Genomic DNA, 15277 nt, shown 5'->3' with positions numbered 1-15277 from the left:
GTCCTTCAAAGCCTGTCCTGGCTAAGTTCAGAATCAGATCAGCAACAGGTCTTGAGGTTTTGGAGGAAAGAATTCTGAGGTTTTGTCCAGGTCACAACGAGATTGTATTGTAGAGGGATTACCCTAACCAATGAAATGATAGTAAGTTTGAAAAAATGTATACATATGTGGGTACCTACATCCCTACAGATTTTATGATCTTGAGATCTAGAAAGGAGCTTTGTTGTTGAGTCATGCATTGTTATGAGCCAGAACTTGAAACAAGATGTTAACTCACTGGAATTGAAAGACACAATGCTTATGTTTACACCTTTGAGAGTTCACACATTAACTCACACATTAGAGTTCGCAAGTTTGGGAGATTTAAAAGTTACATCTCCCGAATTTATGACCAAAGAAGAACTAGAGATCACTATTGACCACAAAATAGAAAATTTTGATTATATCAAATTGAAAAGTTTTTGTACAAACAAAACAAATGCAGACAAGATTAGAAGGGAAACAATAAACTGGGAAAACGTTTTTACAATCAAAGGTTCTTTTTTTTTTTTAATTTAATTTAATTTAATAATAACTTTGTATTGACAGAATCCATGCCAGGATAATTTTTACACAACATTATCCCTTGCAATCACTTATGTTTCGTTTTTTCCCCTCCCTCCCTCCTCCCCCTCCCCAAGATGGCAAGCAGTCCTATATATGTTAAATATGTTGCAGTATATCCTAGATATAATACATATTTGCAGAACCGAACAGTTCTCCTGCTGCACAGGGAGAATTGGATTCAGAAGGTAAAAATAACTCGGGAAGAAAATCAGAAATGCAAATAGTTCACATTCATTTCCCAGTATTCCTTCTTTGGGTGTAGCTGTTTCTGTCCATCATTTATCCAATGAAACTCAGTTAAGTCTCTTTGTCATAAAAATTCACTTCCATCAGAATACATCCTCATACAATATCGTTGTCGAAGTGTATAATGATCTCCTGGTTCTGCTCATTTCACTTAGCATCAGTTCATGTAAGTCTCTCCAAGCCTCTCTGTATTCATCCTGCTGGTCATTCCTTACAGAGCAATAATATCCCATAACATTCATATACCACAATTTACCCAGCCATTCTCCGATTGATGGGCATCCATTCATTTTCCAGTTTCTAGCCACTACAAACAGGGCTGCTACAAACATTTTGGCATATACAGGTCCCTTTCCCTTTTTTAGTATCTCTTTGGGGTATAAGCCCAATAGAAACACTGCTGGATCAAAGGGTATGCACAGTTTGATAACTTTTGGGCATAATTCCAGACAATCAAAGGTTCTGATAAAGGCCTCATTTCCAAAATATATAGAGAACTGACTCTAATCTATAAGAAATCAAACCATTCTCCAATTGATAAATGGTCAAAGGATATGAACAGACAATTCTCAAATGAAGAAATTGAAACTTTTTATAGACATATGAAAATATGCTCCAAATCATTATTAATCAGAGAAATGCAAATTAAGACAACTCTGAGATACCTCTACACACCTGTCAGATTGGCTAGAATGACAGGGAAAGATAATGCGGAATGTTGGAGGGGATGTGGGAAAACAGGGACACTGATACATTGTTGGTGGAATTGTGAACACATCCAGCCATTCTGGAGAGCAATTTGGAACTATGCTAAAAAAGTTATCAAACTGTGCATCCCCTTTGATCCAGCAGTGTTTCTACTGGGCTTATACCCCAAAGAGATACTAAAGAAGGGAAAGAGACCTGTATGTGCCAAAATGTTTGTGGCAGCCCTGTTTGTAGTGGCTAGAAGCTGGAAAATGAAAGGATGCCCATCAATTGGAGAATGGTTGAGTAAATTGTGGTATATGAATGTTATGGAATATTATTGTTCTGTAAGGAATGACCAGCGGGATGAATACAGAGAGGACTGGCAAGACTTACATGAACTGATGCTAAGTGAAATGAGCAGAACCAGGAGATCATTATATACCTCAATGACAACACTGTTTGAGGATGTATTCTGATGGAAGTGGATCTCTTCGATAAAGAGAGCTTTAATTGATCAAAGATGGACAGAAGCAGCTACACCCAAAGAAAGAACACTGGGAAATGAATATAAACTGCTTGCATTTTTGTTTTTCTTCCCGGGTTATTTATACCTTCTGAATTCAATTCTCCCTGTGCAACAAGAAAACTGTTCGGTTCTGCACACATATATTGTATCTAGGATATACTGTAATCTATTCAACATGTAAAGGACTTCTTGCCATCTGGAGGAGGGGGTGGAAGGAGGGAGGGGAAAAATCGGAACAGAAGTGAATGCAAGGGATAATGCTGTAAAAAATTACTCTGGCATGCGTTCTATCAATAAAAAGTTATTAAAAAAAGAGTCAATGTTGAAAAGTTATACATGCATATGTTTTGTAAATAAAAAGGTATTTTATACATACATAAAAAAAAGTTACACCTCCCACAATCCCACTCTCGGAGGAGGAGTCAACCTTTGGGTTCACACCTTTAAGAGATTATATATAAGAAGCTCTTAGAGCCTCAGTCAGGAGTCAGTCAGTGAGCAGTCAGTGGAGTAAGTCAGTTCGGGAGATAGACAGAGCCAGAATTCAGTCAGGAGATTCAGAACTAAGATTCAGAGATAGCTGGAGGCTGAAGCTAGCAGAGGCAAAGGATAAGCTGCAAGAACTCTTGGAACCAAGCAGAGAGATAGGCCTCTAAGAAAGCTAACCAGGATATTTTGAAAGAGACAATAAAAGATTGAACTTTTAACAGCTGGCTGCATTTGAGGTGATTATTGATTTGAACTAAGGCTGCCTCCAGAAGCCCCCCAAGAAACCTGCTCCCAGAGAATGATTATATTTTAGAAAAGAAAAGAACACTACAATGTATGACTCCCAAATTAGTGATGATGAATGGTACTTGTTTGTCTGGTTTTGTCATTACTGTGATAATACCTGTTAAGTTGTCCATTATTTCTCTATTACAAGTTTCCTCTTCCCTTATGTCTTGTCCAAATCAAGGTTCTGAGTGGTAATCAACTTGCACTTGCTCCATTTAAATCTGTGTCTATTGAATACAAATTCTGAACCTAGATTAACCTTATACCCTGAGAAGCAAGAATCCATTCTAAGATAACTCTTCCATCTTTTTAGGGAGACAAGACTTGGGAAAGATAAGAATCTCAAGGAAACACTGGAGAAGGAATGATTTTGGGGAGCCATGAGCTGCAAGAGAAAGGTAAGAAGAAGTACAGACATGACCAGGTTAGAAGTGAGGGAAGAACAAACCTTGCCAGACTTCACTTGACTCCTGGTGTCCCTTCTGTCACAGTCGACCTGCTGGATATGTCCACCTGCCTGTCCCAAATAAAAATAAAATCCTTGAATGTAAAATATTTCCCCCAGTTTATTGCTTCCCTTCTCCTCTTGTCTACATTGGTTTTGTTTATTAAAAAAACCTTTTAACTTAATATATAAAAATTATCCGTTTTGCATTCAATAATGTACTCCAGTTCCTGATCTGCTGCAAATTCCTTCCTTCTCCACAGCTCTGAGAAGTATACTATCTGTCCTATGTTCTAATTTGCTTATAATATCACTCTTTATATCAAATCATGAACCCATTTTGACCTTAACTTGGTATAGAGTGTTAGAGGTGGATCAGTGCCTAGTTCTGTCATACTAATTTCCAATTTTCCCAGCAGTTTTTGTCAGAGAATAAGTTCTTATCCCAAAAGCTGGGGTCTTTGGGTTTGTCAAACAATACATTACTGTAGTCATTGATTGTTTTATCCTGTGAACCTAACCTATTCCACTGATCAGCAACTCTGTTTCTTAGCCAGTACCAAATGATTTTGATGACTGATGCTTTATAATATAGTTTTAGTCTGACACAGCTAGGCCACCTTCATTTGCATTTTGTTTTATTAATTCCCTTGAAATTCTTGACCTTTTCTTCTTCCAAATGAACTTTGTTATTATTTTTTCTAGCTCTGTAAAATAATTTCTTGGGGGTTTGATTGGTATAACACTGAATGAGTAAGTAAATACGGGTGAATTCTTAATCCAACTTTGGAAATTGTGTCATGTCTCTTTTGTTTCCTTGATGCCCATGCTAATTCCTCCAATTTCTTTTTCTTCTCTTATTCCCGATTTCCAGTACAGTTGTAGTGATAATTGTAGAGAGCAAGAACTCTGGAGAAGTATACTTGAAAGAAGTATGTTTGAAACAAGGTGTTAACTCAGAGGAATTGATGAGGCAATGGTTCTCTACTTCACATATATACTTAGTATTTAGCATGGTGAACTAGATGTTCTCTAGTTCAAACATATTCAGTATGCTATAATTATGTAATTGTACTAGAGTATATAAGAACTGGGGACAGGAAGTCAGACTGAAGTGAGACTGGCAGACCAGCAGACTGGCAGAGGAAACTGGGTCAGACTGTGACAGACACAGACTGTGAAGGGGACAATAAAGACTTTGGACTTTATTCCTGATTATTCTTCTGGTGATTATTCTGCTGAGATCAAGGCTGATCCCAAGGCCCTTCAGAAAACTAGCTCGGACATTTCAATAATGGGCATCCTTGCTTCATCCTGATCTTATTGGGAAAACATCTAGCTTATTTTCATTATAGATAATGATTTCTGCTTATTTTAGGCAGATAATGCTTATCATTTATGGAAAGTTCCACTTATTCCTATTCTTTTTAGTGTTTTTAATAGGTATGGATGCTTTATTTTGTCAAAAACTTTTTCTGCATCCATTGAGATAATCATATGATTTCTTTTAGTTTGTTTGGTTTTGTTGGTTTCTTTTGACATGATCAATCATGTTGAAATTTGGCTAATCTTGAATCAGCATTGCATTTTTGGTACAAATCCCAATTTGTCATAGTATAATATCCTTATCATAAATTTCTACAATATACTTCCTAATTTTTTATTTAAATTTTTTACAGTTATTCTAACTGGAATGTTTGAAATTAGTTTGTAGTTATCTTTCTCTAAACTGGTTCTTTCTATGGTAGAAACCCCCATAGCATATTTATGTCATAAAAGGAATTTTGTAGGACTTCTTCATTGTATATTTTCCCAAATAATTTATATAGCATTGGAATTAATTGTTCTTCAAACTGGTAAAATTCACCTGTGAATGTATCTGATCCTTAGAAAGTTCACCAATGCATTGTTCAGCTTCTTCTAAAATAGGATTACATATTTTATTTCTTCTTCCATTAATCTGGGAAATTTATATTTTTATAAATATTCATCCATTTCATTTAGATTGTCAGATTCACTAACATACAATTGGATAATCTCCAATGTATTGTTAAATTGACTCAAGAGATTTTAAATTTAGCCTATTCATTTTTCATACTGATAAACTATTTTCTTCTTTCTTTTTTTTTTTTTTGCGGGGGGGGGGGGGGGACCGGGGGGAGGGGCGGGATGCATGGAATTCATTGGCTTTAGGGATCTGTACCATCACCTGCCACATAAAGAGATCTTTATCTCAGGTATAGGTATTTGCTGATCTTGGCCAGGGAACCATGAAAGTTGGGGTTTCTGGGGAGTAAATGTGAAACAACAAACATAATCCAGAATCCATAACTTCCAGGTCCTTGTTAAACCCAGTTGCTCTCATTATTCCTCTCTGGACTCAAGGTGCTGATTTTCTGAGCCAAAGTCTCTGCACAAGCAGAGGTAAGACAACATCAGCATAGTCCTTAACAGCGTCCACTCCATTCTGATCTTACCCCGGGACACAGTGAGGTCCAGATTGGGCCCCAGTCTGTGCCATCCAGTTCCTGGCCCGTGTTGCTGTACGCAGCATAATCAGCTTGGTTCTCATGGGCTTATATCCCAAAGAGATCATAAAGGAGGGAAAGGGACCCACATGTGCAAAAATGTTTGTGGCAGCTCTTTTTGTAGTGGCCAGAAACTGGAAACTGAGTGGATGCTCATCAATTGGAGAATGGCTGAATAAACTATGGTATGTGAATGTTATGGGATATGATTGTTCTGTAAGAAATGATCAGCAGGATGATTTCAGAGAGGCTTAGAGAAACTTATGGGAACTGATGCTGAGTGAAGTGAGCAGAACCAGGAGACCATTGTACAAGGCAATAAGATGATTATAGGAAGGTCAGTTCTGATGGACATAGCTCTTTTCAATAATGAGACAGTTCCAACCAGTAACAATGATCTTGCAATGAAGAGAGCCATCTATACTCAGAGAAAGGACTGTAGGAACTGAGTGTGAATCACAGCATAGCATTTTCACTCTTTTTTGTTGTTGTTTGCTTGCATTTGATTTTCTTTCTCATTTTTTTCCTTTTTGATTTGATATGTCCAGCAAGGGAATTGTATAAATATGTATGCATATATTGAATTTAAAATATATTTTTACCATGTTTAACCTATATTGGATTATTTGTCATCTAGAGGAGGACATGGGGGAAGAGGGGAAAAATTGGAACACAAGGTTCTGCAAAGGTTAAAGTTGAAAAATTATCCATAAATATGTTTTGAAAATAAAAGGCTTTAATTAAAAAAATAAAAGAAAGAAAAAAGAAAAAGAGGGTCTGATTGCACTCTCCTCCTGACCAAAAAGCATAGCTTTGCATGGCTGTGGGGTTGGGAAGATCACAATCTACAGGATAATCTTTTTTTTTTTTCCCCCCTGAGGCAATTGGGCATAAGTGACTTGCCCAGAGTCTCACAGCTTGGAAGTGTTAATTGTCTGAAGCCAGATTGGAACTCAGGTCCTTCTGACTTCAGGGCTGGTGTTCTATCCACTGTACCACCTAGCTGTCCCTAGGATAATCTTTTTTAAAATGTTATTTCATTTTTTGGTTACATTTGAAGTTGCAAGGGTCTCCCTCCCTTCCTTCCCAGCCTGCATTAGTAGATGGGTTCTTAACTCTCTTTCATCTCTTACACTAAGATCCTGTGATGTTTCAGAATTTCTTGACATTTCAAGATGTTGCTATGGAATTCACCCAGGAGGAATGGAGTTATTTGGAGCCTGGCCAGAAGGACATGTACAGGGACGTGATGCTGGAGAACTATGAGAACTTTGTCTCTCTTGGTAAGATAAATTTTTTTCAGTCATTCAATCTGCATTTATTTAGCTCTAAGTAGGAACTGTGGCAGTCACAAAAAGAAGAAAGGTAAAAATTAGACAGGCCCTGCCCTCATGGAGCTTCTGTATTATCCAGCAGACACCAAGTATGTACATGTCAATACAACACAAGTCATTTCCAAGAAGATGGCAATAGTAGCTAGGAGGATGAAGAAAAGCCTCATACTAGAGATGGCAGAATCCCAGCAAACTGTGAAGGAAACTAGGGTTGCAAGAGTTGAAAGGCAAAGAACAGGACATGGCAGATTTGGGGGAGCATCCCATGGTGACTCGCAGAGATGGCAGGGAGAGCATCATGTGTGAGCCACTGCAGGGTCAGAGAATTACATCTGTCTGTGGCTGTGGGGGGCTGAGGAGCTTGGCTGAATTTGAGTTTCCTGGACAGGGAGGGAGAGTCACACAAATAGAAATACCCTCAGACCTTTGAGCAGTTTGTGAGCAGTTGCTGCTTTTCCCAGACAAAAAGTCATTTGTCCAGCTGGAAGTCAGCAGCTTCATTCTGCAGCCCTGCAGGCTCTCCTTCCACATTCTCTGCCAGGCTTCAGGGTCTCCATAGAGCCCCAGGGCAGAGAAGGAAAGACTTCTCCCAGCAGACTAGGAATGGGTGAAAGTGACCCCATCTGTCCTGTGTCTGCACCAAAGGCTCTGTCCCTTCCCTCACATTTGCTGAGGGAAACTTCCTTCAGGGGTCATTGAGGCTTCTCCCCCAGCATTTCGAGACATGCCCCTTTTCTGTAGAGAGAGACCAGGACTGAGTTCTGAGGTGTCTCTGTGTTCTCAGCACTTTCCACTTATTTCTCCTTGAGCAGGGCTTCCAGTAACTAAACCAACTGTGATTTCTCGGCTGGAGAGACATGAAGCCTCCTGACTATCAGGGGAAGAAGACCCCAGATGCATTTCTGAGGGTGAGTAATAACCAGGCAGGCAGGGGGTGCAGTCCCCCAAGTGCCAGCCCGGGACTGAAGGAGCCTCAGGGTTCTGAGTTCCAGTCTGACTTCAGACACTTCCCAGTAGTGAGATCCTGGACAGGTCCCTTAACCCTGTGGGTCTCTCTTTGACATGAGGTGGAGAAGGAAATGGCAAACTCCTGTGAGACATGAATCTCTGCCAAGAAATCCCTCAGAGGGATCAGATGCAGCTGAAAACCCCTGACCCAGAAATCTGCCAGCAGGAGCTTGACTAGGTCATTAGAGTGAGTTATCTTGGAAACATTGGGCCTGGAGCTCTCTTTCAGGGGCCATAGGCCTGAGGAGAGGAGCTGTGGTTGTCCATCCTGCACTCCTGTAACTTCACTTTTCATGTCAAGAAATAGTTTTCTACTAAATCTGCCCTTGTATTTCTCTTTAGTCTCAGAAAAAGCTATAATTCTTCTTGATCATGCTTAGCCTTCCACCCATATGCTGGGTCCTATCCTTTATTTCTATGACTGTTTTCTTTTCTTAAATCCTTAGATTATTTTTTCTCTTTCATGAGTCTTTTCTGAGAGATAAAGGGAAAAGAACTTTCCGGTAGAGTTCAGTCTGACCTCTATTTTCAAAAACAAAGCATTGCTACATCTTGTTGCCTGTTTCATCTGCCTTCCAATGTGTCTCATTCTTTTCACTGAATGACCATTTTAAGATGCCATTTATATCTTATATACACATCCTACTTGGCCATTCCCATCTTGAATTTGTAAAATCAGTTCTCTATTTCTTCTGCTCCAAGGAAAATCGCCTTTAAGGTCATTAATGACTTTAATAATTATTATTTTAAATATATAGGTAGCAAGTGTTTTTATCAGTGTTTGGGATGCAGGGTTTGTGTATTATCACCATTTTACAGATTAGGGCTGTGAAAATCCATAGCATTTTGAGTTGTCCATGGTCAACTCCCTAATAAGGTCACAACTGGTATTCACACTTTGATTTTATATCTCATCAAATCTTTGGAATTTTCTAGAACATGGAAACATAGGACCATTTTCTTCTCCAGTTCATGTGACAGATGGGAAAACTGAGGGTAGCAGGACTAAGTCACTTGACTAGGGTCCCTCAGCTAGAAAGTATCTGAGACCAAATTTCAACTCAGGAAGATGAATTCTTGCCTGGAGGTTCAGTGCTCTGTGCAGTATGATGGGGACACTTTGTTGCTCAGTATTCTAGGCAGGTCTTAAGCTATAACTTTCAGAGAAGATAGAAACTTGTTTAGGACTAGGGAATTTCTTCATAAAATCACACCTTCAATCACTATCTCTTCTTCAGTGTTACTAGAGATCAACTTGAAATATAACTCTTTATGGTTTTAGAATTATTGTTTCATCTCTGAAAATTTAAATGTTTTAGTAGTCACGAGCAGTTCTGCTACTTTTCCCTCAGCTCTTTTTGCCTTCAGCTCCTTTATGATCATGATTTTTCTACTTTGTCCAAATTTGTCAACCTTTTTCCTCATGGAGAAGACTGAATTGAGTACAAAGTAGTTTTCTTTTCCACAAAACAGAATAATGAGTAGTGACACTTTGCTGTGTTTCTTCCAGATTCAGAATGTGAAACCAATGACTCGGCTTCAGCTCCAGCGCAATGTATTTCCACAAGAGAGCCATTCACAAAGAGACTCAAAAAGCATGGTTTCTGGGATTCCCAGTTGGGAGAAAGTTGGAATTATGATGCTGGATTAGAAAGGCAGACAAACAACCTGGAAAGACAGCTAATAGTGAAGCACAAGAAAACATCTCACAAGTTCAGTGTTCCATATTTTTTCCAATGTGAGAAAAAACTCAGTTCAGTTCCCCTTCCAAAACAGAGTTTCTACAGGAAAATGTTTTCATAATCATTTTAGAATTGGAAAGTGTTTCAAATGGTCTACACACTTAATTAAACATAAGAGAATTTCCATGGTGAAAAAACTGAATTCTTTCAGTTACTTACCATAGAGTACATTCTCAAGGAAAATCTCATAGAGTCATTGAACGTCTCAGAAGCTTCCATATCAATTCATGTCTTACTGAACATGGAGGAATTTGTAGTGGAAAGAAATGCCATAAATTTGGGCCATGTGGGAAGACTTCTAACTATAATCCATATCATACTATTCATCTGAAAAATTTTCAGGAAAAAAAGCCTTTTAAACAAAATAAAAAAGGTAGGAAAGCTTTTCGCCAGAGAGGATATCTTGCTGAACGTAAGAGAATGCCTAATTTAGAGAAACCTTATAAATGTAATGAATGTGGCAAAGCCTTCACCCTTAAGGGAAATCTTAATTCCCACAAGAGAAATCATACTGGAGAAAAACCTTATAAACGTATTGAATGTGGAAAAGCCTTCAGTTGTAAAAAAGGCTTTGATATACATGAGAGAATTCATGCTAGTGAGAAATGTTATAAATGTAATGAATGTGGAAAAGCACTCAGCTATAAGGGAGCCCTTAAGAAACATGAGAGAATTCATACTGGAGAGAAACCCTATATATGTACTGAATGTGGAAAAGCTTTCAGGCAGAAGGGAACTCTTAATTCACATAAGAAAATTCATACTGGAGAGAAACCATATAAATGTAAAAAATGTGGAAAAGCTTTCAGAGATAAGGCATCCCTTAATAGACATAAGAAAATTCATACTGGAGAGAAACCCTATAAATGTAAAGAATGTGGAAAAGCCTTCACAGAGAAGAAAGCCCTTGATAGACATAAGAAATCTCATACTGGAGTGAAACCATACAAATGCAATGAATGTAGGAAAGGTTTCTACTATATGACAGACCTTGCTGTACATGAACAAATTCATACTGAGATGAAACCCTATACATGTATTGAATGTGGAAAAGCCTTCACGCACAAGGGAAGTCTTAATTCACATAAAAAAATTCATATAGGAGAGAAACCCTATAAATGTAAAGAGTGTGGAAAAGCCTTCACACACAAAGGAAGCCTTAATTCACATGAGAGAATTCACATTGGAGAAAAACCTTTTAAATGTGAAGAATGTGGAAAAGTCTTCAGGCAGAAGTCAAGCCTTAATTCACATGAGAGAATTCATACTGGAGAGAAACCTTATAAATGTAAAGAATGTGGGAAAGTCTTCAGGCAGAAGTCAGGCATTAATTCACATGAGAGAATTCATATTGGAGAGAAACCCTATAAATGTAAGGAATATGGAAAAGCCTTGAGCAGTAAGAAAGGCCTTGATATACATGAGAGAATTCATACTGGTGAGAAACCTTATAAATGTAATGAATGTAGAAAAGCATTCAGCCACAAGAAAGACCTTAATAGACATAAGAAAATTCATACTGAAGAAAAACTTTATAAATGTAAGGAATGTGGAAAAGATTTGAGCAGTAAGAAAGGCCTTGATATACATGAGAGAATTCATACTGGTGAGAAACCTTATAAATATAATGAATGTGGAGAAACATTCAGCCATAAGAGAGACCTTATTAGACATAAGAAAACTCATACTGAAGAGAAACCTTATAGAGTAAAGAATATGGAAAAGCCTTCAGGCAGAAGGGAAGCCTTAATTCACATAAGAAAATTCATGCCAGAGTGAAACCTTATAAATGTAAGTTGTGTGAAAAGGCATTTAGCACCACCTTACTAAACATACAAATATCCATACTGGAGTGAAACCAGGAGAGACAGTTTTAGAATGTTAAAAGTTTCTCCTTGAACCCAACTTTTACATAGTTCCTTCAAACATTGATTGATTTATCGACTTTTTTGTTTTCATTTTGTGTTTCCTTAGCAACATTGTAGTTAGAAAGCATTTAATCATACAGTTAATGATAAGGAACATCTAGTCTTTTTACTCTTCACTTTGGACAAACACCAGTGTCTTTTTGTGTTTGTTTCTCTCACTTTTCATGATCTTTGTGAGAGCCAGAACACCTGGTCTGACTTCTGGCATTTTCACGGGTTGTGCATTCCACAGAAGTCTTACTGGACATGAAGTTTTAAAATGTTTTTTACTTTGCATGAAAATAACTTCATGGGTTCAAGCTAATATAACACATTAGGCAGTCTTACTGACTAAGTTATTGCATTTCGGGGAACAAAATCTTTTCTAGCCAGGGGAGATGGAGGAGTGGAAGATAGAACTTAGGGAGTAAGGATTAAGATGTTAAAACTGTCTGGCTTAAGTTAATCTAAGGATGCGAACTAGACAGTCTCAGATGTTGAACACAGTATGGATTAAAAAGCTAAGTAAAGTCTAACTTTACATCATTCTATGCAAACAAGATAGGATGGTTTTTTTCCCCCCACTATCCTGATATTGGGAACCAAATGAACTCAATAATAATAGCCATTATTTATGATGTGGACTTTAACTATTTCATCTCTGTGTCTCAATGTTTTTCTCTTCTCTCTTTCTCCCTCCTACTTTCCTAGATATTTCTCATTCCCCGACTTTTTTTGTGTGCCCCTCTTCCCAAATCACTTCCTCTTTCTTTTAGGTTTATCCTGTTCTTCTCTTGAATATTTCATATCATCCCTGGTAGATTGTGAACTCACAAGGCAAGACTTGTCTCACTTTCATATTTGTATTGTCAACACCAGTTCCTGCCACAGAGAATTTAATAAAAGTATACTGATTTTTTGATGTTTTTTTTTTCCTGACTCTGTGTTGTATTTCTAGTCCTCAGAATGCTGCTTCTGAATCTCTACCTTCCTAATGCATCTCCTATTAGACTTGGCCATCCCAGTGAGTTCTAATGATACAAGGTCACAAAACATCATTGTGAGAAGGGACTACAGCATGTATCCCATTTATAGCATAACTAGCAAATGGTCACTGGCCTTAAAGATCTGTTGCTGTTCAGTCATTTCCATCTCTTAATGACATCATTTGGAATTTTCTTAGCAAAGATAATTAGCCATATCTTCCTCCAGCTTCTTTTATAAATGAGAAAACTGAGACAAGCAGGTTTAAGTGATTTGCCTGGGGTAGGTGTGTGAGGCTAGATTTGAACTCAGGAAGATGATTTCAAGCCCCGTGCTCTATCTACTTTGCAATCTAGCAGGCCAAAAGCTGTATTTTGGAAAGAGCAATCTGAGCAGGGTTTTATATTTATAGAGAGCTCAAATTTTACCAGAATGTATTCCTTGCATGAAGAAAAAAAAATTCTTTTTATAACCACCATCTCATTCTGGGACTTCTGGTTCCTCCTAGTTCTCCTAGAAATAAACAGAACAAACATGATTTCTTCCTGTATGTGATAGACCTTCAAATACCATATTTTTTTCTGCTCCAACATTTTCTTTAGGTTAAATACCCTGGATTCCTTCAACCAGTTTCTGCCATGTTAGTGGTCCTGCCTAGCTACTCTAAGATCAAGTACAAATTCCTCTACTTGGCAGGCAAAAGCCCTTCACAGTCTTGACTCAACCTAGCTCCCAGGCTTATTAAACGTTATTTTCCTTTCTGAACTCCATATCCCAGTCAGAATGACTTTCTTAATGTTCCCCACGACATTCCATCACGTGTCTCTAGGAATTTGAATCCTGAATGCCTGAAATGCACTCATTCCACAGGTTCACTCAATGAAAGCTCTTTTAATTTAAAGCTCTGTGTCCAACATTAGGGAGAGTCAAGGATTCCCTGACAAAATCCTTAGGTAGAAACCTTCAAAGTAGGGACTTAATACACTCTGGATCTTCTAAATTAAGAAAAAAACCAACATAAGAGTACTTGTGCCAAGGAACTCTTGGGGGAAGACCTTACACAACAGAACTATAGCTGGAAAGGAAAGTATAATTGAAAAGTTCAGATCTAAGTTCTCCACGAAGATTTATCAGGACTTTAGTGCTCTACCATCCAACTCTACAATTTAAGGGAAAATGAGGGAGATAACATATTTAGTCTGGGAAAAGATGAAGCCCGTTCTTCTCCAGCCCATTTACAGAGGAGGAAATTGAGACATATAGGGTGAAGTGACTTGTTCAGGTTCATATAGTTAGAAAGTATCTAAAGCCAGATTTGAACTCAGGAAAATAAGCCTTCCTGTCTTCTGACCAGGGAACTTAAAGAGTGGGAAAGTGAGGATGTTACTAGAATCCTGACATTATTTGGATTATTCAGAAGAGTGACATTTAATAGATATGTTTGATATTAACAATACTTGTTTCCAGCCATATAATTAATGCCTAATGATTGAGTGTTGTTGAATGCTCTTTCCAAGCCTGCAGACATTCCTCCTGAGTTTTAAAGATTCTGAGGGTTATTATACCTGTGCAGTGATGGACAAGTCACACACACACACACACACTATCTCAGCTTCCGCATATGTAACAGGAGGAGTTGGGCAGAACCCCAACCCCCCACCCCCACACACACTCCTGCCTCTGAGATCCGCTTCAGCTCCGGACCTGACCTAGATCACTGCCGAATGCGCTCGGCAGGTAAAAGCACTGTACTCCTGCGCGCTAGGACTAGGGCTGTCTGGGAGCGGAGCATCCCATGACGTCACTCTGCCGGACTGAGAGTGAGAGCCCGAACACGGAGTTTCTAGAAGCACCAGAAATAGCTGCGGATGAATTGGGTGTTTATCTAGAAAACATTTTACAGCCACTTCTCCGTGTCCGGCTTTTCCCCTCCCATCCAGCACCCAGCAGAAGAAGCGCCCATAGGGCAGGGACCTTGTGGGTCAGCCTCCTGACAGCAACCTAAACCTCGCCGCCTACCTTCCGCAGCAGGTGCTTAACCACAGTCGGAACCCGTGATTCGAACTAGTGATGCGCTTGCGCGCCATCCGCCAGACTACATTTCCCAGAAGGGAGGAGAGAACTCTCGGATTCCGACGGATGCCGGCAAAGACCACGCTACCTCTGAGCAGGCGCAGTGGGCGGTGTCTATTTCCATCCTTTTCCACTTAGGCGGAGGTTGGGGAAAGTTGCCAGGCTGGCGGGTGAGTATCTGTGTGCGGGAGCGTTCTGGCGTGGGGCAGCGCAGGTGGAGAGACGGTTCCCGGAGCTGGAGGAGGAAGAAACGGATCCCAAGGATCCAGGCTTCTAATTCTGCCCCGAGGCTGTCTGATTCATGACCCGAACTAGTCCCTTGAGCCCCACTTTTTTACTCAAGTTCGACCCTTAGGACTAGCTGTAGACTGCGTTAATTAAGCACCTGTTGTGTGCCAGCAAGGAAAATGT

At 39.1% G+C, this 15277-nt stretch overlaps 1 protein-coding gene across 8 annotated transcripts in view; it reads left to right on the top strand.

The window, feature by feature from the left end:
• The window catches only part of LOC127547581 (zinc finger protein 595-like), a 200646-nt gene that overhangs the window by 61802 nt on the left and 123567 nt on the right, over positions 1–15277 (top strand). For 3 of the 8 annotated variants that reach the window (XM_051974477.1, XM_051974473.1, XM_051974468.1), the window contains exon 1: positions 14949–15036. The exons of 3 other annotated variants lie outside the window; for them this stretch is intronic. Coding sequence is in view for 2 of the 5 variants with exons in the window: in XM_051974469.1 (XP_051830429.1) it covers positions 3226–3243; positions 6975–7101 (145 nt within the window). In the remaining 3 variants the exon portion in view is untranslated. Of the gene's footprint in view, positions 1–3158; positions 3244–6974; positions 7102–14948; positions 15037–15277 lie in introns of those variants that run through there. 2 more of the 8 variants (XM_051974469.1, XM_051974467.1) reach the window with 1 other exon arrangement.

The sequence above is a fragment of the Antechinus flavipes genome, chromosome 2, assembly GCF_016432865.1.
Source record: "Antechinus flavipes isolate AdamAnt ecotype Samford, QLD, Australia chromosome 2, AdamAnt_v2, whole genome shotgun sequence".
Lineage (NCBI taxonomy): Eukaryota > Metazoa > Chordata > Mammalia > Dasyuromorphia > Dasyuridae > Antechinus > Antechinus flavipes.
This window is presented reverse-complemented; position numbering and strand designations above follow the sequence as displayed.